This window comes from Ursus maritimus, unplaced genomic scaffold (genome assembly GCF_017311325.1).
Source record: "Ursus maritimus isolate PB19 unplaced genomic scaffold, ASM1731132v1 scaffold_7, whole genome shotgun sequence".
NCBI classification, from domain to species: Eukaryota; Metazoa; Chordata; class Mammalia; order Carnivora; family Ursidae; genus Ursus; species Ursus maritimus.
Genome location: NW_024426885.1, coordinates 16,226,812 through 16,253,362, shown reverse-complemented (window position 1 = coordinate 16,253,362; position 26,551 = coordinate 16,226,812). Strand labels below are relative to the sequence as shown.

Genomic DNA, 26,551 nt, shown 5'->3' with positions numbered 1-26,551 from the left:
GCCCCAAAGTTCTGACTATGAAGTCAACCCATCGCAGGTCCTCGAAGGCCCAGGGCCAAGGACTGCCGAATCCCCACCTCCTTCCGCACAGGGTCCCACTTTCAAAGGAGGTGATTCCCCCATGAAGTTTCATTAGTTATTTGGGGAGGAAGAGCCATAAAAACCAAGTACTTGTTGTTGGCAGTGATAGGGTGTGTCCTGGAATGAGTGGCCTGGAGGCCCTTGAGGATGGAAGGTTGGGAGAGAAGAGCTGTGTGGATTATTGGTGAACATTTACTGATCTGAAGAAAGAGGCTCAGAGAGGCTAAGTAAGTGCCTGGGGTCACACAGTAACTGGAGGAAACAGCTAAGTGCGGAAGAACCGGGGCTCTTGACTCTGAGCTCAGGACTTGCTCCGTTAGGTCCTTTTGTCCCCCCCCAGTGGGCAGTTCCTGGGTCAGGATGGGGTGACACTCAGAATTCACACCCTATCACATGGCAGATGGATAGCTGGCATGGTGGCTCTGTGTGTGTGTGTGTGTGTGTGTGTGTGTGTGAGAGAGAGAGAGAGAGATATGTAAGGGGTGGGTGCTGATGGAATTCAGCGTCCTCCGAGAGGGTAAGAAAACCACGACAAAAGACTTCGTGGCTGGTGCATGCTGGTACAGCTGTGTCAACCACAGGTCCCCAGAGTTCAGGGAATTAAAACTCGGTGTTGCCAGACCACGTCTAGATTGTGGCATTATGTTCCGGAGGCTGATTTTTAGGTTAGAAACTGGCAAACCAGACAGTGCCCACGACAAGGAGCCAGCACAGTGAGCACTCTGGAAACTTCCATAGATGAGGGAAGCTGATTATCAGGTTCAGGTGAAAGAGGGTGCAAGAGTGGCTCTGTTTCATTCAGATAGAATCTGGGCGTCCAGAGAGTTCTATTTGGGCTTGACCTGAGAAAAACTCTCTTTCGCAGCAAGACTCATTGAGTAACGGGGTTGGGAGGTTCTGTTGCAGTGAGCGAGTGAGCGTCTGGACCTTGAGCCACTCAGACTGCCTGGAATGCTAGCAAAGGGTGTTTGCAGGAGACCCGTTTCAGAGGGTTCGGTCTGATTGTGCTTCGCGCTTTGTGCGTTCACCGCTGCGTTTCTGTGACTTCTTATAGCTCTGTGTGCAAGGGCTCTGCACCTTACTTTCTTCAGGTTGCTGTCAATTAAGGCTTCTTATGGATGCTCTGTTGTGGAGGTGGATTGAATGTGTTTGAAGTCTTCCTCCCGGCGATTAAAAGCTGAGAAGTTCGCCTCCTGGCTCTAATACAGTGATTGCGGCAGGGCCATTTCGCTGCAGTGAGAAATCTGGGCAGGCTCGCTCCTGAGCATACAGTGAACCCAAGATAAAAGGCAACTACTTTGCTCCCAAACCACCAATTACATTAAATGCCTTAACCACTGACTCGAGCTATTTCCATCTTGTTTTGTTTTGAAGTTGTATCCTTCCTGTTTAATTCAAGAAAATACACCCAGCTGCTGGTCTCAAGGGAGTTGGTTTTTAACTAAGGAATCCATTCACATGGTTTAATTAGAGCAGATTCATTGCTAGTGTCCCTTCTGCTCACATATTTTCCATCTCCCCAGCTTTCCTACCTGCTTGCTTTAAAAAAAAAAAAAAAAGATTTTTATTTGAGAGAGAGAGTGCACGAGCGTGCGTGCACATGGTGGGGAGGGGGCAGAGCGAGAGGGAGAGAGAGTCTCAAGCCGACTCCATGCTGAGTGTGCCGCCGGACGCTGGGCTTAATCCCACAACCCTGAGCTGAAACTGAGAGTAGAACGTGTAACCGACTGTGCCACCCAGGCGCCCCGTCCCTACCTGCTTGCTTGAGCACCCTTCCAGAATCGCTTCGTGCAAACACAAGCAATACGCAGTTTATCATTCTATATGCGCTGTTCTATCCCTCGCCTTTTTCTCTTCAAGTTATCTTGGAAGTCTTTCCGTATCTGCGTATATACGTAACATAGGCACTAATATAGATCTGTATTGTTTTTTTACAGCTTATTAACATTCTGTCGTAAGGATTTTCTGAGGTTTAATCAGTCCCCTATTGATGGACATTTGATATTACAAATATACCGTGAGCTTGTAAATCCATTATTTCACATATATGGAAGTAGATCTGTAGGATAAATTCCCAGTAGCCCTATGTAATTATAACTTTTTTAAAAAAGATTTTTAATTTATTAATCAGAGAATGAATGAGAGAGAGCACAAGCCGAGGGGAGGGAGCAGAGGGAGAAGCAGACTCCCCACTGAGCAGGGAGCCTGATGCCCATCTCTATCCCAGTACCCCAAGGTCATGACCTGAGCTGAAGGCAGATGCTTAATCAACTGAGCCACCAGGCGCCCCTGCAATCGTAACTTTGAATAAATATTGACAAATTGCTCTCCATGGATGCAGTAACATTTATGTTCTTACCAGAAATGTTTGAGAACTTGCTAGTTTCCCCTGCAAACATGATGTTTAGCTTTTTGCTACATCTCTATGTGGTACAGTTAAGCACCTTTTCTCATACTAAAGAGGCATTTGTATTTCCTGTGTGATCACTTTGCCCATTTTTCTATTGTGTTGTTGGTCTTTTACGTATCAATTCCTAGACACTCTTTACATATTGGGAAAGCTAACCCTATGTCTCTGACTTGAGTTGCAAACAACTTTTCCATTTATCTTCTTTTTTGATGGCATTCTGGCATGTTTTGCCCTGCAGAACTTTTCTTTATTTAGTCAGATTTACCAACCTTTTCCTTTATGGCTTCTGGATTTCAAGGCTCAGTAAGGTCTTTTTCCACTTTGAAGTTAGAAAGAAATTCTTTCAAGTTTTCTTCTAGAACTTTCATGATTACATTTTTTTCACGTGTAAATCTTGAATCCATTTGTGATTGATCCTCTGTTTTGTAGGTGGCTGTTCAGTTGTCCCAATATCACTTACTGACTGGACCATCTTTTCTCCACCAGTTGGAGATGCCACTTGATCACAAGCTAACTTCGAGGGAGATTTCAAAAGGGTTGTTCCTCAGAATCTCCTGAGCTTCACTGCTGTTTTCCAGTGGCCATCTCCCACACATGCCCACCCAAGACTTAAATGTCTTTCCCCTGAAGATGCTCACCAGCTCCTCCTTAGAACTTCCTGTTAGAGCAAGGTCCGTTGGGCCGTACTCACCGGGCGCAGATGCAGCTGGCCCGGGGGGGCTGAGTGCTTTGATGGCCTCCAAAGCACCATGCCTGTTCGGGGATCAGCAGTGAAGCAGCTCCAGTAGTAGGTAAAAGGCAGCCTCATTGCTTAACTATGAATCACTCGGCCTCTTTGCAATCTTGGCCAGGACTGGGGTTAGTTAAGAGCATAGTAGCTCAGAATGCAGTTTCTCCTGGGGTTTTGGAGAGCTGGCGATCGGGTGCAGGGCTTGGGCCCTCCAGAGGAGGCCTAAGTGTGTATAGCCTTTTCTGCTCAAGACAGGCTAGTGTCCTAAGGGCCCAGAAGGTGACTTCATTCAGTTTTCTGTCTCTGGTTTTGGAAGGCGTTGGATTTTCTTAAATGGCTTCGTGGATGAGGATGCGAGATCTGTTCGGAAGCACCCGTGGCTCCGCTTCCACCGTGGAGGCACTCCAGCGCCAGTGTTGCTCGTCTCCGGTTTAGATGCTAATTGTCCTCCAGTGTGACTCCGGTCTGCAGAGCCGGCCTTTGCCCAGCTTGGCAGGCGCAGGCCTGGAGGGACTGCCCCACACCCACCCGAGGATGTGTGCGTGGTGGCCGTGGGTCACTTCTGCTGCACCCTGGGTTGGGTCGGCAGCATTGTGCTGAAGGCCCGTGCTGGCTAGGAAGGCAAGCCGTGTAACTGAGGCTTAGTGAGGGTCGGAGGCAAAGTCCAATGGCCCGAGTCCCCTTCTTACTAGCCCTGGGCCAGATCCGTGTCCTCTCTACATTTTAGTCTCTCCAGCAGCCATGTGAGTATTGATGGTGCCTCTGGGTTAAATGAAATAACGTGTGAGTTTGCACCTGGGAGGCCTTTAGAGAGGTGTGACCAGAGACCCCGCCCAACAGTTGCTCACAGCCCAGCCGGGAGAACTGCCAGAATGTGGGTTGAGAAGTTTGAATTGGTGGTTGTCAGTACAGCACATAGGCAGATTCACTGTTTCCTTCCAGCTGCTGCTGCTGGTCTTCAGAACCTTCTTTTAGGGGCACTGGAGAAAGCCTTGGTATTTGTTGAGTGGGCGGGAGGCAGGGTCATTCACCTTTCTCGTCCCTTCTTTTCCCTGAGGAATGTTTGTGACTTGACCTCGCTCTCAGATCCCTGGGCCCTCTGTCTCCTACTGCAGGTCAGAGTGGGGGCACTCCAGTTCAGTTCTGCTCCTCGTCTGGAATTCCCCTTGGATTGGTTTTCATCCCAACAGGAAGTGAAGGCAAAAATCAAGAGGATGGTCTTCAAGTATGTATGATCAGATACCGCCATGGTTAGGATGAAGCCAGCTGCTCTTAAAATTGCTCCCTCAAAGGGTGTGTTTGGCCTGAGAGAGGGCTGTGGTTTGGCTTCTAGAACCCCAGCTGTGCACAGTGGGTAATGAGAATTCCCTCCTCAAGACTGCTCCTTATTATTACATAACAGTGTCCCGGGTGAGAACTTACATGCCAGTTAAAAAAGAAAGTCTTTTTGCTGCTTTTGTGTGGAGTTGTCCGTGAACCTGGGACCGAGTGGCTCGTGAAGGTCGAGACCCGTCAAGGGCAGGAGGTGGTGGGAAGAACATTGGCTCTTTCTCCCAGTTCTTTCCCTGGTGACCACTGCAGCTGGGACGGCTCACCATGCTTCTTGGAGCCTTGTTTTTGTCTCCTAGAAAGAGTCAGCGTCCCTCTGTTATTAAGAATGCTTTAAAAATGACGAATAGCTGTTTACGTTGATTGTCCTCCAGTGTGACTCTGGTCTGGAGAGCTCATACACATATGTGTTCTATACGTTATGTATGTAGTAGGGTCATAACGTTATTCACAGTACAAGTCAGCTGATGTGTGTGTATATGCAAATATGCATATGTCAGTATACGCATATTTTGTGTATGTTTTATATACATGTATTTTCTATACACACACGTATCTATATGTATATGAAAGCGTGTCGTATACACATGTCACACACACACATTCACAAACTCGCCAGAAGAGTGCCTTTCCTTCCACTCTGATCTCTGGATCCTCTGTGGTGTCTGCTGCCCCTTTGTGCATGTGTGCACTGACGTCCCGCTGACGTCTGTGGTCCCAGCCATTTGTAGCCAGCCACCAACTCCAGTTGCAAAGGCCCTGGACCGTGCATCCCTTTCTCCAGTCATGGGCCTCTGTACATCCACCATGCCCTCAAGAAGCCCACGTCCCTACACTGGGCACAGCAGGAACTTTGGGGGCACTACAGGCCCCCAGGCACCCCAAGTGACTTCATCTCTGGCTATTTATCCCAGCCCAGGGGTACCCCGAACAGAACGAGAGGCAAGTGAAAGGCAAGAAAGTACAAGAAAAAAGAGCACATTGAAATGTTTGTTTAAAATGACATTAGTGTACACTGGTCTCTCCAGTTCCCTTGGAGCCTTCTACCCTTGAGGCCTCCGAGAATGGTTTCCTATAGAGAAACAGTCTTGGGCTCCCATACCCAGAGCAGCCCTTGTTAAAGTGAGGTCTTTGGTCAGAAGGTCTGGGTCGGAGTTGCCTCGGGAGTGGGTCAAAAATGCAGGTGCCTTGGTTCCCTCCCAAACCTACCGAATCCCTCTCTGGGCTTAGGATACTTAGGATCTATCCTTTTAAAAGGTCTCTCCCACTGCCTCCCTGCCCTGTGATTATTACGCATGTTAACCTTTTAAAAACATCTGTATTGACCTATAATTTAAATACCATGAAGTTCACACATTTAACATGTATGATTCAGTGATTTTGAGTGTATTTTCCAGAGTTATGCAACCATTACTGTAATCTAATTTTAGAACATTTTCATCATCCCAACAAGAAACCTTGTAAACAGATATTTCTCCAGAGAAGATATATAAATGGTCAATAAGCACTCAAAAAGATGCTCAGTGTCCTTAGTCATTAAGGAAGTGCGAATCGAAACTGTAATGAGCTACCACGTTACGCCCATTAGCAAGGCTAAGATAGACAGTAGCAAGTGTTGGAAGGGATGTGGAGAAATTCGAACCCTCAAGCACCGCTGGTAGGATTGTAAAATGGTGCAGCAGCTTTGGAAACAGTCTGGGAGGTAAACACAGACTTACCATGTGACCCAATGACTCTACTCTGAACGAATTGAAACTGTATGCCCTTAGAAGAAGCTTGTATACTGATGTTCAGAGCAGCATTGTTTATAATTGCCAGAAAATGGAAACAACACAAATGTCCAGTGAATGAATAGATCAACCCAATGGGATATATCCAAACGATGGAATATTATTCAGCCATAAAAAGGAAGGATGACATGATTCATGCTCCAACATGGATGAACCTTGAAAATAGCGTCCTCAGTGAAAGAAGCCAGACACACAAGACCACATGCCGTATGACTTCAGTTATATGAAACGTCTGGAATGGGCACATCTCTGGAGACAGAAGCAGATTAGTCACTGCCAGGGGCGGTGGGGAGGGGGAGTAGGGAGTGACTGCTAAGGGGTGTAGGGCTTCTTTCGGGGACGATGAAATGTTTTGGACTTAGTGGGGATGGTTGCATAACTCTGTGAATATGCTAAAAAACCAGGGAATTGTATACTTCTAAAAGGGTGAATTTTATGGTATAAGAAGTATATCATTACTGATATAACGTTTTATTACAAAAACATCTTTGTACCCATTATATGCATGCTAACCTTGGCAGAAGAAAAAGTAACCTGTTGGTTTAAGTTTAGGACTGAAAGTCAAAAATGGTTCGGGTGACTTTGACTCCATCATCTGGCTCCGCGCTCTTCTGAAAACAAAGCAAATTGCAGCAGATTGGTTCCAAAAGGCACTTTAGAGATTATCCAGGATCTATTCCAACCTGTTATTTTACGGAAGAGACTAGTGAGGTTGAGAAGGAGCAGGTGACTTGGCCAGGACCACGGAGTCCTGCGGCTCATCTAGTGGTCCCCACCCAGCTGTCCTTTTCCACTTCTTTCCACCCTTCCTTCCCGCCCCCCGAAGAGTTGGTTGGTCCTCTTCTCAGCTGTGGTGAAAGTTATAACGGAGGGCTTGAGAGCATTGTTCACAACACAGGAAGTCCCAAGACTCAGTAAGAAGGTGCCAGATGAGGACACGGCGGGTGGAGGAGGAAACCTCTTTTTGTGTCTGAAGAAGGTCAGCTCTTCTCATGGGGCTGTGCATGGTCAGCGCTCGTGTGTCCTAGGATGACTCTAAGAGGTGGCAAACACGGCAAGGAGGCAGTAACTAACTTTTTGGCCACAGCTGCAGGGTCGCTGAGGCCACTAAACATTAAGACGTTGTTATTAATCAGTACAGAGGAATGTTGGCTGAGTGGGAGTGATGACCTCCCCGGGACTCTACCCTTTTCCCGCAGTGAAATTTTAAATGTTGGACTGATTAGGACAGCTCTACCCAGACCCCCAGATACTTGCCTTTTAGACCACAGCGATCCCCTGAAAGTGTGTTTTGAGGTGGCTAAGGAACCGTCCTGACAACCACTTATCGCTACTATGCAATAAGAAGTTTAAAAAATACTGCAACCTAACCTTCCAGTATTGCACCCTGTGATAACATAAAATCGGATAAAGCATGGGCAGCCAAATCTGCTCTGAATTTCCAGAGCTCCCGGCCAGCTGGCTACGCGGGCTCCCTCAGCCATTTCCCTAATCTCCCAAGAATGCAGCAACTCTGATTTTCTGTGATTGCATTTTTTTTTTTGGACCCTATCTGTAGCTTTATCAGAGTTGGACTGTATTTATATAGCTCTGCGGAAATAGCACTCACCACTTTACCTTAGCATAGGGCTTTTCTAGCTATCCGTGGTGTCTTTCAAGCCACATTAACATTTACACATAGCTTTTAGAGGAGTTATAATTACAAAGCTTTTGTTCTTTTTTAACTTATTTGGTGTGTCTTTTTGCATAAAGCTGCATTATCTTTCACGCTGGCCCTTTTTAATGGTTATTTAATAACCCAATCAATTGAACTATCATAGTATATTAAATCATTCCTCTAACAGAGTACATTTACATTGATTCCAAGATTTTTGTCTATTGATTTAAAAAAGAAAAAAAACCTGGCCTGTAATCCAACCCTCTACCAACAGTGAGTTTTCTGATGAATTATTTTTCAGAATCTGTTCCATGGATTACCTGCATCAGAGTCATTGGGGCAGAGGAAGCGGGTTTAAAATGTAGATTCTCAGCCTGGTCACACACCCACCACCAGTTTGGAGTCTCTGATGATAGGGTCTGAGATTCTCCATTATTCTGCCTCCCCAGGGATTTTTATGCTCATTCGAATTTTAAGACTAACTTAAAAGATAAACTTCTTGGAGTAGGGCTGCTAGTTAGTTTATCATGTAACTCTCACTGGTGGAGCGGTCACCAGGTACTAGGAGGCACTGGGTGTAGCATTTAATCCTCAGTGCTGTTACTTTCCCTACCTTAACAGGGAAGGAAACGGAGTCTCAGGTTAAGTAACTTTTCTAGTTTCCGTGGCTAATAAATTTCAGATCTAATATTTGAGCCCCACTGGCTCTAGAGCCCGTGTTCTTTAACCCACTTGAGTGGCAAGATGTATAGATTCTAGAACCCCACCCCAGGGGCGCCTGGGTAGCGCAGTCGTTAAGCGTCTGCCTTTGGCTCAGGGCGTGATCCCGGCATTCCAGGATCGAGTCCGACATCGGGCTCCTCCGCTGGGAGCCTGCTTCTTCCTCTCCCACTCCCCCTGCTGTGTTCCCTCTCTCGCTGGCTGTCTCTCTGTCACATAAATAAATAAAATCTTTAAAAAAAAAAACAAAACCCACCCCACCCCTGCCAAAAAAGGTCCATGCATTGCAGTCGCAACTCCCTGGGACAGTAGTCTGTGAGGCTTCACTTTCAATCTGGTTTAGTCCCGTTTGAGACAAATTGGAAAAATTTTGGAGAGACTCTAGCCTCAGACCTCTGTTGTCTGGAGCCAGACCCTGAGCTCAGAACAGTCGCTGAGTTAGAAATGCTCCACAGAGTAAGAAACGCAGATGTGGCAGGGTTTCTCCTCGTTTCTCAGAGTTCAGAAGTCTTTAAGAATCTCACCTGACCTGCAGAGTTCCAGTGGGAAGGGTGGGTTAGGCAGCAGAAGTGGAGAGGACAGATGGCGCAGGCATTTGTGTGCTGTGGTATGAAGGGCAGACGTCCCACAGGCCAGGACAGTTGGGAGCCTGGGCTCCCATGTCTTTGACATTTGATTTCTCTCTAACCACAGCCAGGAGGCTCGTGGGGGCACACTGCCAGGGGCATGAAGGCCCAGGGAGCTCTGTGGTCACTGGGGCACCTTGGCTTTTGGTGAGCAGAGAGCATTGTGACCATTTAGGTCAAACGGTATAGAGCAGGGGTCAGTAAACTTTTCCAGTGAAGAGCTGTAGAGTAAATATCTCAAGTTTTGCCAGCCATGTGGTCTCTGCATAGACAATACATAAATGAATGGGCATGGCTGTTTCCCAGTAAAATTTTATCTGTAAAAATTGGCACTAGGCTGGATTTAGCCCAACCACTAGAGAGAGAGACCACTGGCTTTGGAATCAGCCTGACTGTTTAAACTCTAGTTCTGAGCTCCACTAGAATGGCTGTATAATGTGTTGGTTAAGAACTTGGGTTCTGAAGGTGGAGGGTCCAGGGTTCAAGTTCTGCCTCCACGTTCATGAGCTGTGTGACCTTTGATAAGGCCTTTCCCTGGACTCCCGTATCTGAGAGAGCTATGGTGAGAATTACCTGAGCTTAGCACCTGCCCACACACACACACACACACACGAGTGCACAGTCGTGCCTGCCACGTGAGAAGTGCTCTGGAAATATTAGCAGTTAGTAGTACTGTTCTCTGGGCTGGAGTTTCCTCATCTGTTAAACGAGGGTAATATGAACACCCTTTTTTTAAAAAAATTTTTTTTTTAATTTATTCATTCGACAGAGATAGAGACAGCCAGCGAGAGAGGGAACACAAGCAGGGGGAGTGGGAGAGGAAGAAGCAGGCTCATAGCGGAAGAGCCTGATGTGGGGCTTGATCCCATAACGCCGGGATCACGCCCTGAGCTGAAGGCAGACGCTTAACCGCTGTGCCACCCAGGCGCCCCTAATATGAACACCCTTTACCACAGTTGGAAGGATTACATTCAGTAACAGGAGCAGGTGAAGTATTTGGCGTGAAGTGGAAAATCAGTGCGAGTATTATCCTTTAGAAGCGGAAGACCGTTTGCCTTCCAGGAACCTTAGAGGAAGACTCCTCACAGACACACAAGGTTTGGTAAAGGTAGTAGTCTTCTCGGAAATCAAAATCCTCTTGGTTGTCCTCAGTATCTCATGTGCGACCCAGCACAGCGTGAGGAAGGGTGGGGGTACCTGGTGTGCTCTGCTCCCCTTGAACAACCCCCTTGCCCAAGCCAGACTCTGCTCACCGGCCCCAGGATGCGCTGGTGGTGCTCCCCAGTTTCTTTGCTTACACCCGTTCCCTTGACTGGAGTGGCCTCTTCCCCTGGAGCCTGTTCCCGACAGCTCCTCTCCACCATGAGGCCCTCCTCAGAACTCTTGTTAATGGTCATCCTCTCATTGATGATGATTATTTGCTGGCAGGTCCTGTTTATTCAGCTAGACCGATCGTTGGATGAGGCTGGGATCACGTTATGCTTCCTGGTCTCCCCCTCACCATCTTCCATTTAGAGGGTCCACAGTAAACACCAGGGGGCTGAAAGCTGGCTTTCTGATCGATGCAGACGCTGATGTGGAGTAGACAGAGTCTTGATTCTAGGAGCTAGCCACTCTTGTTGACATTTACTAACTTAATGGAGCTCCGCAGAGAGAATTGCCCTTCAAGAGCTCACTTAGGACAGAAAGCAGTAAAAGTGAAGAATATTCTGGGCCTGCCCCATAAATCCTTCCAAGCACACTCCTCCTTGCTCTTCCTCACCTCTCTGCTGGATGGAGAGGTCTTTGAGGACTGAGAGGAAGGAGGAACCCCAAAATGAAAGGAGCCTGGATGGATCCCTGAGGAGCTGCTTGGGGGAGAGCAGATCAGGAGAGATGCCCTCAGGAGGCAGGAGGACCATGTCAGGCTTGCATGAGAACTGAGCGTTTTCAGTGTTGCGTTTAAAAAGTATACACACATTCTCTCTCTCTCTCTCTCTCTCTCTCTCACAGACACACACACACACACACACACACACACACACACACACACACACACACAGGCATTCACACACCCGGAGAGATTGGCCATGCCTCCTGGCAGTTGTATGTTTGCACAGAAGAAGAACCCCTGTTGGGCCCTGTGAGAGGCAGGCATTGTCTTCCCTGACAGTCCGTGTGATCTGAGAATAATTGTGCACCCCCAGATCCACGTCTGTGATTAGCATTGCAGAGCGACCATCTGACAGTTTACTCTGTGTGTACAGTTAATATCCGTGGTGATTCCATCGGCCCCAACACCGTTTTTCATGTCGGATGTGTTGCCACCCACTGAAAGGTTTGGCCTAAAACCCGTTGTGGGGATTCACCATTTTCTGCCCGCTTGACTCTGAGAGCTGGCAGCCTCCCCCCCAGGACTGTGGGAGCCCCCTGCTGTAAGATTTAGTAGAGACTCTGCACTGGGATTCCAAGCTCAGCGGACCGTCCCCTGATCTGGAAGCCGTCCATCAGTTCAGCCCTCCAGCACCCAACCCTGAGCTGGAAGTGAGCCAGGAAGGCCTGATCACAGAGGTGACCCCCCTCGGACCCTCGGATCAAAGCCCTGCCCTTGACTCTTACAGATGCACACGGTTTTCTCCAGCTCAGGGGTCTGCTTCCCCACCCCAAGGAGAGGCTGAGCTGTAACAGGATGATATAGACTGAGGGTTGCCAGCCCTGAGCGGTCACCGGAGGCGGGGCTGGGGTGGGTGTGAGAAGAGAGTCAAAAGACGTACGCAGAGAATGACACTATCACGTAACACAACAGAAGTGTGCGGGGTGAACCTTCCGTCCCCGGGGAACAGTTCATTTCTACTCTTCACTATGGTTCAGAGGGTGAGAGGGTGCACGCCCGTGCTGGAACTGTCACTTGGAGAGCACGGCTGTCACTGGTAACCGAGGAGCCCCTCATTTCAGGTTGTCATCCGGCCTCACGTCCGCGGGCGACTGACTCCTCTTTGTCTCCTCCCTCTGTGTGAGCTCAGAGGAGGGCGCACAGAGACAGGCCTCGCCCTGAAATACCTTCTGCGCAGAGGGTTCCCGGGGGGCAGAAACGCGTCTGTGCCCCAGATCCTCGTGGTCGTCACCGACGGGCGGTCCCAAGGGCCCGTGGCGCTGCCGGCCAAGCAGCTGAAGGAGAGAGGCGTCACCGTATTCGCCGTCGGGGTCCGGTTTCCAAGGTAAAAGCCATGGTCGCGCTGGGACATCCTGGAGACGGTGGGGACGCGTCATAGCCACAGGAAGGGAGGGGATGCAGCCAAGCCACCCTGGTCCTTCCTGGGCTCCGTCCCTTCCTTGCTCCGTATGTCGTGCCGGAGCGCAGGGAGCGTCCAGTCTGAGAGCGCGCCTTGTCTCCAATTTAGGCTGAATACTGGGTCGTCAGTGCCAGAAACTTGACTCAAATTCACGTGGGCGGAAATGGGAATTCACGGACTCCTCTAATCGTACTGGGTGGGTTGGGGGGTGAGGGGTTCCTTGGGGTGAGCAGGAGCTGGGGACTTGAACGCCATGGTGCTCCGGTCTGTCCTCCATGCACACCTGCTGTTCCCTCAGCCTGGCCCGCAGAGGGACCAGGACAGTGGCTGCAGGTCGCGCCCAGCTTCCCCCCCTCCCCTCCGCCCCGGAGAGAACAGATTCATGCTTCCAGTTTAGTGTTTCCAGTAATCTGAGAAAGGCTTCGCATTAGCTTGAGTCACAGCCCCGCTCCTGGGGCCAGGAGAGTGCGGGGGGTCTTGGGCAGGCCGCTCCCCTCACCGGACCGCTCTCTCCAGATGCCGGAATACGCTTTCCACGAGTCCGCACTGCTCTCAACCTTAGAACTGGGGTGCCTTTGTGGGCCTCTCATCGTTGGTGTTCAGTGAAATGGCTCTGGTCCTGGTACTGTGCCTGCACACAGAAGTCTCTCTGTTAATCTTAGTACGTTTTTAATTCTGTCAGTCAGTAAATACTCCAGACACTATTCTGAGTTCTCGGGATACAGAGACCGTACCAGGTGCCTGCCTTCACAGAGCTTCGTTCTAGGAAGGGAACTAGACGATAAACAAGTGAATAAACAAGTAATGTAATTTCAGGTAGAAATAAAATGCAAAGGAGAAAAGGGAAGGGAGGAGGTCAACAGAGTGACGAGAATCAGCCCAGCTATTTTAGAGAGGGGGTCTGTCAGGAGTTGATTTTTTTGAGCAGAAACTTGAGTGAAAGGAGTAGCAAGTCTTCCAGACAGCAGGAAAAAGAACAGGGTAGGCAGGCGGGTGGCAAGCGTGAAGGCCCTGAGGCAGTAGCTAGCTTAGTGTATCCGCCAGCGAGTGTCTGGAAGCTGGCAAACAAGGGGTGGATTACAAGAAAAAGGGTAGAAGAGGTAGGTGGGAGTCAGGTCCAGAGACTCTGCGAGTCATAGTCGAGACTTGAGAGTTTATTGTGAGCAGGTTGGGAAGTCTTTCGATGGCTTTGAGCAGGGAAATGGCACGTATCGGCCAACTTTTTTAGAAGATGACCCTGCCAGGTAGAGAAGAGAAGGCGGGGCCAGGTGGAAGGAGAAGCAATACTGGGGGACGTGGGGCATTGAGTCAGGCAGCCTTTGGAGCTGCTCACCCAAGAGGTGATGGTGGCGTGGCGTGGGGAAGCACTGGGAGCCACTGAGGAATGGTTGGACTGAGGGTCTGTTCTGAAGGCAGAGCTGCGGAGTGGCCACTGAATTGAATGTGGAGGGAAAAGTCAAGGATTTTGGCCTGAGCCCCACAGTGAAAGGGGTGCTATTTCCTGAGATAGGGAAGACTGAGGAAGAATTAGGGAAGCGGAGTACTGTTTCAGGTCAAGTTTGAGGTGCAGATGGGACGTCTGAGTGGAGAAGCTGAGTTAGCAGCTGAGGTAGGAGTCTGGGGCATAGGAGAGAGGATGGAGACCTTGAACTTGAGGATGGCATTCATGGCCTGAAGATCGCCTAGGGGGGCAGTGCAGAGAGGAAAGACCACCACGGACCAGCATGTGTAGTACTAAGGGGACATCCCGGGCCACGTCCTGGTGGTGCTGACGGTCACCACTACCGTCATCATGTTGTTGTTACTGGTGGCGAGACCACCTTTTCGTGGGCTCTTTGTGTGTCCTCACATACGAGGAGATAAACCCGGTGAGAGAGGAGAGGAGGGTGTTGCTTCCTGGCTCACCTCCCACCCCCTCCCACTCGGTGCTGAATCGACTACCTTGCACATCCTAGTGCCCGGTTTGTCAGGGAGGATGGAGCCTCCCAGATGGTGGAAATATGTGTCCCGTTCTGGGCTTTGTTCTCCAGCTGCTAGCAGGAGCCATGCCTCCCAGACTCTCTGTGCCAGAGGTCCAGTTTGCTTTGTTTTGTGTGTTAATCCGTCGTGGCCTGAGACTTTAGAGAAATACAATACAAATGAGCTACTAGGGAAGTAAAATAAAAAACAAAGAATATGAGCTCAAATGTTTATTATTTGATCCAAGCAGACCGAAAAGGACTCTGTCAAGTTGCTGTACAATTAGGTTCTAAGTGTTTATTCTCTGTCTATGCTTGTCTGGTGCTGGACGAGGGTGAAACATTTGGGGGCCTGCACCGGCCCACAGACCATACTTTGAGGACCCCTCACTTAGAGGAATCGAGAAGCCAGGGGTCAGGAGAGGGGACACTGCTCAGCCACAGGAACCATCTGAGGAAGCCCGTTGGGTTTCCAGGCCCTCCTGACCCTTCTGCCCCAACTGCTGGTCGAAGGCCAGGTCACTGTTGACCAGCGGTTCTCAAAATGTGTTTCCTGGACCAGCAGCATCAACAAGCGAGAACGTGTTAGGAACGCACACGATCGGGCCCTAACCCGTTGAATCCGGAACTCTGGGGCAAGCGGCCTCCATCGGCAGTTTGGCCCTCAGTGATTCTGATGTCCACCACGGTTGGAGAGCCACTGTTGCGGCAGAGGGAGGCTCTGTATGAGATTAAAAACCTGCCTCTTTCCTCCTGGTAGTATTCATTAAGCCCCTTCTCTGATGGTTCTCAGCTCTGGCTTTTGTGAAAATGTGCTGCTGGGCCGGGAGAGCTGCCCCCTGAAGCCCCCGTGTGTGCCAGGTGCCGTCCTAGCCTGGGGCGGGGGGAGGTCCTGTTTACATGGCTTCAGAGAGAATGGGGAGTTTTACATAAGTGAATCTGAGAGAGAAATGAAGTTTCGGCCACATTGCCAAACCTTGGTCTGTTGGATCCATTTCTGGTGGGCAGGATTCTAAATGCATTGCTGACTACCCTGTCTTCTCGGAAAGGTTTCTCAGCATCGTTTAATGCTTTCTTCGCGCCCCAGGATGTCATGCCACACGTCATTTTGGTCCCGGGCCCGAAGAGCAGTGCCCTCTGGCTCTTGAAGGGTGCTGGCTCCTTCCTCCACACATCCTCACGTTGCTGGCCTCTGAGTTTGTACGTCGCATTTCTCATTTGTCAGGATTTTTCTCTATCACAAGCTGGCCCCATTTGTGCTCGTCTTACTGCCGCCCACAACCACTTTCCTTCATTTTCTTTCTGGTTAAATTTTTCTCATCAGCTGTGGGTGACGCAGCCAGACCACTACATCCACGGGGACCATGTCTCCAGTGAGAGCCGGTGGTTCTGAAGCTGCGGGGGAGGGGGGGGGGCTTGTGCATGTTAGGACCCGTGCTTTCGCAGCCTCGGGGCCTTGCTCTGGTTCACTGCTGGACCTTACCGAGTCTTCGGTGGGTGAGGCTCCCGCTGAGCGGCTTCTGGAGCAGTGGGGTCGTGTTATTGTCCATGGAGCCCATGGCATAGGGGATGGCTGGACAGGAAGGTAGGGGCCAGGCAAGGAGCTATTGTAACTTCTCTGCTGGGGTCTGGGGACAGGTGGGAGGAGCTGCACACGCTGGCCAGTGAGCCGAGGGAGCAGCACGTGCTCATGGCCGAGCAGGTGGACGATGCCACCAATGGTCTTTTAAGCACCCTCAGCAAGTCTGCTGTCTGCACTGCCGCCTCTCCAGGTAAGCCTTCCAGGCTGGGAAGGAGTGGTCTTGCCCATGTGAAAGTGGGGTTGGGACGTTCCCCAGGGCCAGAGGTCAAGAGGCTCCCCAGGAAGGGGGAAGGCAAGAGGAATGGGGTCTAGCAGCTTTGGCGCTGGGGTGCTCTGCTCTCTCGACCTCTCGGTGTCAGGCCCTGTGGACTTTGTCAGCTGGGAACCCTGAGTTTGTCTCCATGGGATAGAGGGGCCCAGGGTTTGGGACCCAGATCTTGGGGGCCCCTGTGCCTCTCCCCTCTTCAGAGGGAAGAGCCAAGTCAGTTCCCCGGCCATGCACAGGGATGCTTCAGCTGGGATGAGGTCTCTGCATTCCTGGTTGTCATTGTCCGGGTCTCCCCAGGAGCATGTTATGTAGAAGGAACACACGTGCATAAGATATAAAAGCTGTGTGTGGAGGAAATGCTCAGAGACCGGCCGCCCAGCCAATGCAGAACAGAGGCCCTGCCCTGGTGTGCTCTGTCCTGCGAGAGGCAGAGGGTGGCTAGGGTTGAAGGTGATGGAACCATGGCTGGGAGAAGGAGGCGTAACCCTGTCTTTTCCATCGGTGTGCCGTGTGGACACAGACTGCAAGGTCCAGCCTCACCCCTGTGAGCGCAAGACGCTGGAGACGGTCAGGGAGCTTGTCGGCACTGCGCCGTGCTGGAGAGGATCGCGGGGGACCGGTGCTGTGCTGGCGGCCCTCTGTCCCTTCTCCAGGTTTGTGCTCATGGTCTGGGGTCAGAGCCGGAGGGCGTGTCTGGGTGGAGAGGGCTCACCTGCTGCAGGGAGGACAGCTGTTTAGGGTCTTGGCCAGGGAGTGTGACAGTGCTCAGAGAAGACCTGGGAGGGAGGCAGGGACAGAGCTGTGGGGTCACAGGGAGGCTCACAGCTACACAGTGGCAGAGTCTCGTAGACACACTGCCCAGGTGCCCATAGTGAGTAAGGCTGACAGGGTCACAGCTGTTCTAGAAAGCTCATAAGTGAACCAAAGCTAGTCTTCTAGGGCCGTGGTCTGGACTTGGGATAGTGGTCTGATAATTTGGTTCCTCTGAATACTAGTTTCTGTATTTATGGGGCTGAGTCAGGAGGCTTAAGGTCTTGGTTGAATTCCAGTTGTGGAGGCCATGGAGGATGCAGTACTTGTCAGATCTGGAGCTTAGACATTCTAGAGCATCTGCTGCTCGGCGGTCAGCCATTTTGGGGAAAATTCCTGGACCATCCCTTGGCACTTTATCCAGACTTCCTGCAGTAGAGCAGGTCAGCAACTGGTAATCCCACCTTCTTGCCTTTCCTGGAGAGCCAGGGGTAATGTTTGAACCAGCTGCATCTGTGCCCCTTGGCCTGCCCTCAGTGATGAGCTCAGGAGATATACGCAGCAGTGAAATGGATTGGCTGAGAACCCGTGAGCCACCATGCTGGGCTGATGGAGAGTCCGAAGACTGTCTTGGCAGGGAAGGGCCATGCCCTACACCTGGGTCAGAGGAAATAGGGCCATGTCAGAGGCCACTGGAGGCCCTCTCCTGAACCCAAGCTTTCAAGTGAAAGGAGGCAGCTCTTTGTTTCCCACTGAACATGTTCTGAGTGCCCGCGCTGAGTCAGGCAGTGAGGAGATAGGCACAGACGCTGCCCCCAAGAAGCTTGTGGTCCAGGGCGGGTGTTGGATAAGAAGACCAGGGACCACCCTCAGGTGTCTCGGGTGCCGGGATGGGGCCTGTCCTCCCTGGGACATCACGAAGAAGGGGCTGCTTGAACAGTCTTGAAAGATGCGGGAACCCAGTGGCTCCAGGCAGAGGCATTCGGAGTTGGGAGCCCCGGGAGAGGCTGGTGGGTAAGGTACGCTTCATGGCTCTGTGCTCTTATGCTGGAGTCGGGCTGCTGAACTTTTAATTCCAACATGGCCACTAATGAGCTGGGAACGTCCCACCCCTTCTTCTACATTTGAAAGGGGGCTAATAATAGTACCTACCCCATAGGGTTGTGGAGAGCAGGTGGGAATTGATATGAGTACACTAATATTACAGGCTTCTGGAATGATGCCTACATCAAGTAAACTCTTCATCAAGTCCCTCATTCAAGAACCACTCACTGAGGGCCTCCTGTGTGCCCAGCACTCTCCCAGGTCCTGGGGAGTCAGCATGGACGTCTCAGAAACAAATCTGCCCTCGTGAGCTGACACTCCAGTGGCAGGAGGCAGCAGTAAATGAAATGAATGCATAAAATAAACTATTAGGCAGGATAAGTGCTACAGAAAAAAAGAAGAGATGGGTCAGGGTGGGGTGGGGAGTGGTGGTTGGGAGCAGGGTTGCACTTTTAAGTAGAGTGGGCAGGGAAGGCCTTGCACAGAGTCCAGACCCGAGGGAGCTAGGGAGGGAGCCATGGGCAGCCCCAGGCAAAGCCCTGTGGCCAATCTCTGCTCCAACCATGCCGATTCCCAGTGCAGGCCTGGGAGGGGTCCACAGAGCTTTCTGGGCGAGGACTTGCGGTTTTATGAAGTCACTAGGGGTAGATGTAGAGAGGGAGAAGATTTCTCTTTAATGAGCTGGCAGCTTGGCAGACTTCTGGTTGCAGCAACTCCTTGAGTTTTGTAATTGACTTGGCTTTTATCCCAAGTGGATGTTTTGTTCCGGGGAAGATTGCCCTAGAGGTGAGCCTAATTAGCCTGCCCCACTGGTGGGCAGCCTGGGGGAGTCACACAGCCAGAATCCAGTTGCCTACTTCCCACTATTTCCTGCCCCGCCCCACATGGTGCTAGCCCCGGAAAGTAACTCATAATAGGAAGAGTTTTGAGCACAGATTATTTCCAAATTCTGACATGATAGCCAGTTTACATTTTTAAAAATTGTTTCTGGGTGGTTTGAAACATTCCCCACCCTGGGTGCAGTTAAAAGCTGGGGTAGAATCAAAGAAAACAAGGTGGTCTTTCTTCACCCCATCTGCATAGGAATCTTATATCAGCTTGTAGAGGTTCAAAAAACCTTCCAGGTTTCTGTCTTCCTGTTAAACTTTTGATCTCTACCATTTGCTCCCTTGGGTTGTAGCTGGAAGAGAGTGTTCCTCACCCACCCTGCCACCTGCTACAGGACCACCTGCCCAGGTACAGTCTGCCTCTTGGATTCTCTAGTTCTTTCTGGGCCCCGGGACTCGGGGGCTTCTAAAGGGGCATTTGCGTTCCTGGGCCAGAGGGCGGGGTGGGAACCAGCTCAGGGACAGAGAGACAGGCATTCCGGAGGCAGAGGAGCAGCTCCTGCTGCACTCGTTCCTCCTTTGCTCAGCGGTACTTTTTGCTAAGAACAGAGTGAAGACTTAGGAATTGCCTTCCTTAACCAGTGCCCCTTGTGTTGACAAGAGGCAGAGAAGGGCGCCCATTGAGCTCCAGCTGTACAGATAGAAAGCCTCCCATCCGGCACCAAACTCTGGGCCAGACGCTTAGCCTCCGTTTCCTCCTCTATAAAACAGGGATAACGGCTGTCCCTTGTCTGGAAGGCCCATTTCCCTGCTCTGTATGGTAGCGGCTATCATCAGTGGGATCCTAGCGAAGATTCGTAGGGAAGGCCCACAGAAGCGCTTCATCAGCTACAAAGTCCCAAGCAAACAGGTGGACTTAGCAACACCATTAGGCATCATTCAACCTGTTCTCCAGTGGGCCTCCCTGCTCCCCACGCAGGGGTCTAGTGCACCCCACTGACCTGGGAACACAGAAATTACACTCAAGCGTGTTGGCATCGGCCCTTTACGGATTGGCTCCTCCTGATGAGGCAGAGAGCACGTCTCCTGGGGGCAGAGCCAGTGGTCCTTCCGGCCCCGGGTTCGCTCACCTCCTTGGCATCCTGTTTTACAGTTCCCACATTGCTGGCTTCTGAAGCACAGGAGACACTGAAAGCTGGGTTGTTTTTGCTCAGAAATTAAAGTGTGAGCCCATAAGGCTTTGGAAGCGCAGTGACCTGGGTCTGAGTCCCAGCTTTGCCCCTTTCCAGCTCTTTGATCTTTATGTCACTTGTAGCCTCTGAGCTTCAGTTCCCCATCGAAATGAGGGGGTCTTTACAGGACGCACCTCCTCGGGCAGTGAAATGAGAGCATGCGGGTGTGGTGCTTCGCACAGGACCTAGCACAGAGGAGCTGCTCAGTTAAAGGCCGGTGTCGGTGCTGTTGTTGAGCCCCATGGTTGTTTCCATGACACGCCAGCTGACGGAACAGTAGGCCTGGGTGCTCAGGGTGAGCCTCCGTAATTTCTGCCTTCCAGAAGCATACACTTTAATTTCAGTGACGTGATCACCACGTAGTGTATCAACATTTTTACGTAGAAAGGACAGAAATCGCCATCTCCAGGGATAACCGCACTCTGCTACTTAGTAAGCCCTTTGAATTTAAGATACATGAATTCATGAAGATCCTGTCTGTTCTCTGGAACTCTAGGAGGGAGGTCATGTGGTATTATCTGCATCTCACAGTGGTTGGTCAGGAGCTCAGATACTGACCAGAAGGGATCACGAACAGGACACTGCAGAATGGGCCCGATTTTGCTGTAGGCTGTGGTTCCCTGGGTGAAATATCCCCTTCGAAAGAGACTTGCCCAGGATTTGGACCTCACATCCAAAAACAAATACTGCCTTCACCTGTTACAGAGTGTTGGCTTCATGCCAGGCTTTGTGCTGAGACTTTCCACGGATTAGCTCATGTAATCCTCACGATAACACCCGGAAACAAGTTCTCATCATCCCTTTTTAGTGGAGGATATTGGGGCTTGCCGTGGCTAATTAAGGTGCCCGAGTGACTGGAGGAGGCCACATTCGTAGGCTCCAGGAGCCAAAGCCTCGCCATTTGGCTGTGTCAGTCTGCAGAGGCCGCTAAGGACCACCACGGAGAACTTGAGGAATGTCCCCTTCCGCACCAGCTGTTCCCTGCGTCTCACGACACCTGTGTGGTGGCCGTGGTGCTACTGAGATCTTCATCCTTAGGGAGCCTTGGTCCAAGACCAGTTCATCGTCACGGCCACCTGCAGGCTTCCTTGGCAGGCGGGGGGTGATGAAGGCACGTGACGCAGTTCCCTAGAGTTGCTGTCACAGAGCACTACAGACTGGGGCTTCAGCAACAGAAATTTACTTTCTCACCGTGGTGGAGGCTGAGAGTCCAAGATCAAGGTGTCGGCAGGTTCTGTTTCTTCTGTGGCCTCTCTGCTCAACTTATCGATGGTCGTCCGCTCCTTGTGTCCTCACGTGGCCTTCCTTCTGTGCACCTTGCTGGGGTCTCTTCCTCTTCTTATAAGTCAGACTGGATTAGGCCCCATCCTATCCTCATTTCGCCTTAATGAACTCTAAAGTCCCTCTCTCCAAATACAGTCATGTTCCAAGGTACTAAGGGTTAGGACAAATACATACGGATTTGGAGGGATGCAGTTCAGGCTGTAACAGTCCGGGGGCCATTGGCACGTCCCCTGTGAGTCTGTAGTGCATGCAGGGCCTGATGGAGCCCAGAACGGAGTGTCCTTTGCACCCACAGCCAGCTCCTCTGCGTACCTCACTCGTTTTCCTTCCCGTCTTTGCCACTGGGGTTATGGCTAGGTCCCTAGTGGTCCTGGGGGAAGGAGGGAGCGGCACCTCTGATCAAACCCCTTCATGCGTCTGAGCTGACATGCTGGGCTGTTAATGGGCATCTCTCTTGATAGGCGCTTGTGACTCACAGCCCTGCCAGAATGGAGGCACGTGTGTTCCAGAAGGACTGGACAGGTACCACTGCCTCTGCCCACCGGCCTTCGGAGGGGAGGCTAACTGCGGTACGTATGCACGGCTCTTCTAAGATATACCGTGGGGGAGCAGTGGAGCCTGGGCTCCCCCTGTCCACTTCCCACCCTGCTAGCCACTAGGTAGAAACGGGCCCTTGAGTTTCAGAGCTACCTACTTTGCAAGCACCCCACTGATCTGTGTTTCATGTGAAATAGCCTCTGGGTGTTCCGTGAGTAAGTGACCCCAGTGGGCAGGGGTGCCCTGGGTAGGACAACAGCTGCTGGCTTACTGGCTTCAGACTGGGCCACTGCTCCAGCTCTGAGTGTTACCGGGCCCTGTTGCAGGCTGACCCTAGTCAGCTCTGAGGCCTGGTTCTGGGCAGTCTCGTCTCCCCTCTCACAGGAAAAGGAGCAAGGGGCCTAAAGGTTTAAAAGGTATGAGATGAAGATTGTAATAGGCTTTACCTGTGGGGTTGTGGAGAGTTTTTAAATAAGGTAGATGTGAAGTGCTTTGTAACGATGGACATATAGTAGGAGCTTGTTAATAACTTTTTAATACATATATATGTTTTTATTATAAAAAATGTTTAAGTAATAACTTAAAAAATCTAGTGTTGGGTCAACTGGAGATGTATATGGAAGAACTAAATCCTGACCCCTGACCTCCCAAGCTACACACAAATCAATTCCGGTTCGATCATAGAACTAAATATAAAAGGCTAAGCAGTGAAGCTTCTGAAGGGAACATAGGAGCCTATCTTCATGATTTGACGTAGACAAAGATTTCTCAAACAGGACGCAAGAAGCACTAGCCTTAAAGGAAGAAAGTTCTAGATTACATTTTAATTTTTAAAAAGTGGTCAGATGGAGACCCATAGTGAGAGCCAGAAGGGAGAGCTGTGTCTGGCCCTGTCGAACTCGGTGAGGCGCCCCCCGGCCCCTGACGCCTCCGTGTCTCTGCCCCGCCTGCTCCTGGGAGGGAGGTTGCTCCTGCGGGTAGGGTGGCTGGATGGCTGGGCTGAGGCGGTGGACTTGCGCGCTCCAGGGGGCCGTGGCGTGACTGAGGGTTTCTGTGATCCTGGCAGCCCCGAAGCTGAGCCTGGAATGCAGGATCGACGTCCTCTTCCTGCTGGCCAGCTCGGCAGGCACCACCCCGGAGGGCTTCCTGCGGGCCAAGGCCTTCGTGAAGCGGTTTGTGCAGGCGTCGCTGAGCGAGGACACCCGCGCCCGCGTGGGCGTGGCCCGGTACAGCGGGGAGCTGGTGGTGGCGGTGCCAGTGGGCGAGTACCAGGACGTGCCGGCCCTGCTCGGGAGCCTCGACGGCCTTGCCTTCAGCGGCGGTGCCACCCTGACGGGCAGTGCCCTGCGGCAGGCGGCGGAGCACGGCTTTGGGAGTGCCGCCAGGACGGGCGCCGACCGTCCGCGCAGAGTGGTGGTCCTGCTCACTGAGTCACCCTCCCAGGACGAGGTGGCCGGCCCGGCACGTCACGCAAGGGCCCGGGAGCTGCTCCTGCTGGGAGTGGGCACCGAGGCTGTGCGGGCAGAGCTGGAGGAGATCACCGGCAGCCCGAAGCACGTCCTGGTCTACACCGGCCCACAGGACCTGTACCACGGAATTCCCGAGCTGCGGCGGAAGCTGTGCAGCCGGCCACGGCCAGGTGAGGTCCCGGCACTCCGCAGTGGGGGGGTTCCTCTTGTAAGATGTTAACGAGGTACATTTGTCAGAATTAATGAAGCCATACTGAAACATCATTATTTACTAAGGTCTCTATCCCTAGTTCAGAGTTCCTTAGTTTTTATTTAGTCACCTTGTTTTGTTGCAAGGATTCGGTCTCGGACCCTATATGACAGGTAGTCCTCATGTCTCCTTGGCTTCTCTTGGTTGTCAGCTTCTAAGATATTCCCTGTGCTGCAGTGGTTTTTAAAACCTGGTGAATCTGATCCACTTACTCCATACCTAAACCTTCCCCCTGGCTCCCCTCTGCCTTGGAATAAACCCTGAACTCCTTCCACTGGCTTCTGAGAGCTCCCTATGGCTGGTCCTGTAGACTCTCTAAGGCCCCTGTGCGGGGTGAAGGCGGGGGAGCGGCCTACTCAGGCCCCGCCCTGCCTTCGAGGACACTTCCCGCCCCCCCTCAGTTTGCACTACTCCTCAGAGACCCTGCCCCCTTCTCCCAGTCTACTTACATGGTTGCTCCTGCTGGTCCCCCCCTGCAAAGTACCCTGCTTTTTCCCCCCACGCCTGCTCACGGGACTTGTGATTCTGTGTGGATTTCATGGCTGTATCCCCACAGACCACCCGCCCAGTGAGGGGAGGCATGGACCCACTTTGTCCACTTGGTATAATTAGTGCCCGGAGTAGAGAGTGTGGACACAGAGGGTGCTCAGTAGTGGAAGGGATGAGGGTGCAGGCGAAGTTCTGTCACAGTGGGTCCCCAGAGCTCAACGGCTTACAGATGATAGGCGTTTATTTCTCTCACGGTTCAGAGACAAGTGGCCTCGGCCCGCAGGGCAGCTGGGCTATCTTGTGGTTCCACCTCTGGGCCTGAGGTCACGGTTTCTCAGCCAGCAGGAAGTGGGGAGAGGGGAAGTGGAAGGCAAGTAGCTTCCTTTTGAGGACAGATTTTTGGAAACTGTACAATTTCCAACCACATCCAATCAGAACTTAGACACATGGCCACACCGATCTGCCAGGGAGTCTGGGAATGTGGTCTAGCCTGGCATTCAGGTGTCCTGATATTTTAGGAGAGGGTGGAGGGCGGCTACTGCAGGGGACGGACTGGCTGGCCCAACCCAGAGCGGTCCCTCTTTTGCTGGCTGGTCCAGAGGAGGGGCGCTGCTGGGCAGAGTCTGTCCCGAGGCTCACCTGCGTGTCCCCACAGGCTGCCAGGCACAGTCACTGGACCTCCTCTTCATGTTGGATGCCTCAGCCTCCGTGGGGCCCGAGAACTTCGCCCAGATGCAGAGCTTCGTGAGAAGCCTCATGCTGCAGTTTGACGTGAACCCGGACGTGACACAGGTCGGCCTGGTGGTGTACGGCAGCCGGGTCCAGACAGCCTTCGGGCTGGACACCCATCTCGCCCGTGCTGCGGTGCTGCGGGCCACGAGCCAGGCCCCCTACCTGGGCGGGGTGGGCTCGGCAGGCACAGCCTTGCTGCACGTCTACGACAAAGTGATGACTGTCCAGCGGGGCGCCCGGCCTGGTGTCCCCAAGGCCGTGGTGCTGCTCACAGGCGGGATGGGGGCAGAGGACGCCGCTGTCCCTGTCCAGAAGCTGAGGAACAATGGCGTCTCCGTGTTGGCGGTGGGCGTGGGGCCTGTCCTGAGGGAGGCGCTGCGGAGGCTCGCGGGTCCCCGGGATTCCCTGATCCACGTGGCAAGCTACGCAGACCTGCAGTACCACCAGGATGCACTCCTCGAGTGGATATGTATGGGTGAGTGGGGAGATCCACGCCCTTCGTTGTCCCCTCTGGGGCGGGTGGGAATCTCAGCCAGAGCCCTCAGGTACGTCATTGCAAGGATAGCCAAACTTGAGATTTTTTGCTCATTTGAACAGAAGACCTTGTTTGGATACCTACAGATTCCCCTAGGAATCTAAGGGCCCGGGTTGACACCGACCTATGGTGAATGACAGAGCTAGGAACGTACACAGGCCAGCCTGACCCCAAGGCATCCTTTTGCCAGTGACCTCCTTCCTGCCTTTTTAAAAGTGTATCGGTCACGGTAAACGCTGCTATGTGCACAGCACATTTCAGAGGGAGAGCGTCTATGCAGTGGGAGAGCTGGGTGGAAGTTGGGGCTCTGACCTAGCCAAGCAGTGTGGTCTACCCACCATGCGCTAACCTCCAAGCCGCTGCTTCAGGGCCCACGGAAACACGGAGGTGTGTGAAACGCTCCCCCTGTGGCCTCACCTCTGTCCTGGGCTTCCTGAGAGGAGGGGGCCTTGTGGCTGACCCAGGCTGGGCCTGCCGGGCACCTTCTCCCTTGTAGAAGCCAAGCGGCCGGTCAGCCTGTGCAAGCCCAGCCCGTGCCTGCACGAGGGCACCTGCGTCCTGCAGAACGGGAGCTACCGCTGCGAGTGCCGGGACGGCTGGCAGGGCCCCCACTGTGGGAACCGTGAGTGGGGCGCCCGTGCTGCCAGTGGGAGCGGGGAGCGGGGGGCCTGAGCCCTGCTGAGCCCTGGGGACTCAGCTGAATGCAGGGTCGAGATCATTCGCTCGGCAATCCTTTGTTCGTTCCCGAAACCTGTAATGGGGGCTGCCACATCCCAGGCGCCGTTCTAAGTGCAGGGAACGTAGTGGTGAACAGACAGTGAGCAGCTCTACCCTCCTGGAGTGCCTGTGCCCGTGCACAGGAACAACTACAGCTGGTAGCGTGTAGGTGCTAGGCATAGCCGAGGAAAATAGCAGCAGCTGGGAGGAGGGTCTCGAGGGAAGCCTGGTTTGGGAGCACCGGGGGGGGGGGGGGGGGGGG

The 26,551-nt window shown here is 52.3% G+C and overlaps 1 protein-coding gene across 1 annotated transcript in view; it reads left to right on the top strand.

Moving 5' to 3' along the window:
• VWA2 (von Willebrand factor A domain containing 2) overlaps positions 1-26,551 on the top strand; it is a 44,335-nt gene that overhangs the window by 15,819 nt on the left and 1,965 nt on the right. The window contains exons 5-13 of the mRNA XM_040623801.1: positions 4,337-4,446; positions 12,346-12,540; positions 16,212-16,345; positions 16,944-17,076; positions 19,398-19,453; positions 22,022-22,129; positions 23,164-23,736; positions 24,961-25,512; positions 26,069-26,194. Coding sequence (XP_040479735.1) covers positions 4,337-4,446; positions 12,346-12,540; positions 16,212-16,345; positions 16,944-17,076; positions 19,398-19,453; positions 22,022-22,129; positions 23,164-23,736; positions 24,961-25,512; positions 26,069-26,194 — 1,987 coding nt within the window. The remainder of the gene's footprint in view (positions 1-4,336; positions 4,447-12,345; positions 12,541-16,211; positions 16,346-16,943; positions 17,077-19,397; positions 19,454-22,021; positions 22,130-23,163; positions 23,737-24,960; positions 25,513-26,068; positions 26,195-26,551) is intronic.